Source organism: Pinus tabuliformis, chromosome Q, assembly GCF_031772625.1.
Source record: "Pinus tabuliformis cultivar Carrire ecotype Pingquan chromosome Q, CPIR1, whole genome shotgun sequence".
In the NCBI taxonomy this organism is placed as follows: domain Eukaryota; kingdom Viridiplantae; phylum Streptophyta; class Pinopsida; order Pinales; family Pinaceae; genus Pinus; species Pinus tabuliformis.
Genome location: NC_142296.1, coordinates 148875040 through 148878107, shown reverse-complemented (window position 1 = coordinate 148878107; position 3068 = coordinate 148875040). Strand labels below are relative to the sequence as shown.

The following is a 3068-nucleotide window of genomic DNA, read 5'->3' as shown; positions in this document are numbered from 1 at the left end:
TATATTTTTAAATATTTTTTAAATATTTTTAAATTTTCTTTTTGTAACTTTAAATGTAAACATAACTATAATTTTTCTAAATAGTATTTGAGAATGTATAATATTTTTCCAAAAAACATTTGCTACTAATATTATAGTAATATTTGGCTAAGTCCTCTATGATAGCTAGACAAATATAAACTTATTCAATAAATGATACTAATACCAATTAACTTAAAAAAATAAAAAACAGTTCACACACCAAAACAAATCACCCTATATTGATTAAATAAAAACTACATATATAACTTATAGATTATAGATTTCTAATAATCTAAATTTAAAAAAAAAAAAAAAAAAAAAAAAAAAAATTAATTAACTAACAATAATAACCTATAAACTCACAATTACAACCTATAATACACTCACAACACACCTAGATACTTTACTTCCACATAATTATTCAAAGAATAACCAACCATCTATAAAGTTGTTCAAATTTAAATCCCAATATCAAAAATCCAAATGTTCCCATGTACCCACCAATTGTTTGTACATGTTCAAACTACTCTGCATCTAGAAAACCAAACGACAATCCGATCAGCCGGGCCCACGTTACCTGAACTGGTAACCCATAATTATAGTCGGGACTTAACTAACTATCAGACTGATTTATATATATGATATCTTATTCAGATCATTGCTTTACCAGAGATTGAAAATAATCCAAGTGACATCCACTCAGAATTACTTGTGAAATTCCATTACCCAAAATCCATTGATACAACATATGGGCTTAACACCTCCTACGAATCCTGCTGCATGCCCCAATTCTTGAAATTCTTGCTCTGTCCGCTCTTTGCCCCCCGGACAGTTTGTCAACATCATCAAATCTAAATGAAATGCGTGTCGAGCAAGGGGAGACGTCTCTGCAGCCACTGGGAGAATGGTGTCCACCACAATCACCTTCCCTTTCTCTGGCAACGCCTTATGACAATTCTTCAAAAGCTTCCTGCAATGATCATCGCTCCAATCATGCAGAGTCGACTGCAATCAAACAACATCCATAGATATAGTGAGGTTCCTGTCCACGTCAAATTTCGATTTCCATATGAAAGTTGAAACTACCCAGCAGCAAAAACCCATTGCAATACCTTCATAAAGATAGCTTGGCCACTTGGTACGCTATCAAACATGTCTCCACCCACATGTTTCACAGCTGAACAAACACATATTAACCATATTCACAATCACAGAGATAACATTTTAATTTCAACGGTTGAAAAAAAGGGATTCATGTTTACCTGGATAGTGAGGAGCATCGGCCACCACATGGGGCATGTCAAAGTTGATTCCTGAAATGTGGGGATACCTAGAGATTATGAGATTGAGAGTCGACCCAACTCCTCCACCCACATCCACCAATTCCTGAACCTCCTTAAAACCTTCGTAAGTATCCAGAATCTTGCTCATCAACATGGTAGAAGGCTCAGACATAGCCCTGTTGAAGAGCATGTTGAATCTTGGGTCGATGGCCAGGTACTCGAACGCATTCATTCCATGGGCTTCGGTGAATGGCTGGGAGCCTTCAAGAACAGCGTCCTTGAGATAATACCACGACTCCATCGGCACCTTATCCTGATGCATCAACACCAGTGGAGCCAGAGAGTCTCCATCCTCATTCTTGACAAGATATTTGCACAGAGGAGTGAGACCATAGAACCTCTCGGCCTTCGCGTTCGCGTTCGTGGTCACAGTGCAGCTCAGAACGGAATGGCTGGCGAGCACTCTGAGGATCCGATCAAGAGTAATGGCGGCGTCGGGGTTCGTCGTGGGAATATGGGCAAGGATTTGGGTGGGCGAGAGTTGGACGCCATTCCCGGCATTTGCGATGATTTGGAGAACGTCGAGTTCCACTGCTGCCTTCACCGCCATGAGAAGGCATGAAAGATTTGCGAGCTCCATGCCCTGAAGCCATTCATCTTCGTTCACAATCTTCGAATTCATCTCTGATTTTTCAAAATCCGATCCCATTTAGAATCTGCGGGTTTACGGCTGAAATTCTGAGAGGACGAGCAGAAAATTGTAAGAATGAAAAGATTTTTGGGGATGGGGTTTTTATTGTCTTGTTGGGAAGCAAACTCCTTCCGAACTACTAGTCAAAGACAACGATTGAGAAAGTTATTCTTCATTCACAGGACTTGTTGGGTTTGCGGCAGATGGAGATTACAGCATGGGAGAGCACCAAAGACAACGATTGAGAAAGTTATTCTTCATTCACAGGACTTGTTGGGTTTGCGGCAGATGGAGATTACAGCATGGGAGAGCACCAATATTGGGAGAGCACCAAACACCTTCCGACCTACTACTCAAAGACAACGATTGGGTTTGCGGCAGATGGGCAGGATGGAGATTACAGCAACGGAGAGCACCCAATGAATAACATATAAATATAAATATAAATATTTTTTTAAGTCTCAAATTAAAGGATAATCAGTGAGATTATTTTTTTTTTTTTTTTTTTTTTAAGTTTTCCAAGTTTAATTTTTTTAAAATTTGGTAGGAATTTATTGAAATCACAAGTAATAAGTGTAATGAAAGTATTTAAAAATGTTTCAGAGTGCTAAATCTATATTTAGAGTCAGAAAACCAGTGTAAATAACACAAATCAAAATTTCAAAGTCCAAAAAATCACACTAAAAAACAATGAAGTCGAGGAATTGCCTACGGCCAAAAGTAGCCCAATTCTATGGCAAAAATATTTCAAAAAATCTTATAGACACAGTGTTTGAATGTGTTTTTGATGGTGGAAATAGATTCAACACTATAAAAACGTCTAGGACACCTAAAATTTTGAAGTTTTTTTTTCAGAGAGAAAAATCTTCATAGAATTATATTGAGACAATATAAAGAGTACATACGATATAACAAGGATCAGAAACCTTGCAAGCATCTGAATCAAAATCTTAGGGCCATAAGATATCCCAAAGAAAATCATCACTATATCATACCAACTAAAATTTAACAACTATAACTTAGATTTACAAAAATCTTTACCAGATTTTTTTTAAATATGATTGAAATTTCCA

General features: G+C 36.9%; 1 protein-coding gene across 1 annotated transcript; it reads right to left on the bottom strand.

Moving 5' to 3' along the window:
* Positions 1 to 446: 446 nt before the first annotated feature.
* On the bottom strand, positions 447 to 2341 carry LOC149218692 (caffeic acid 3-O-methyltransferase-like). The gene is made up of 3 exons (XM_089384118.1): positions 1284 to 2341; positions 1134 to 1198; positions 447 to 1026 (listed from the first exon to the last, which is right to left on the bottom strand). Exons 1-3 carry the CDS (start codon positions 2011 to 2013, stop codon positions 727 to 729), a joined length of 1095 nt encoding a protein of 364 aa, XP_089240244.1. The 5' UTR covers positions 2014 to 2341; the 3' UTR covers positions 447 to 726.
* Positions 2342 to 3068: the final 727 nt, after the last annotated feature.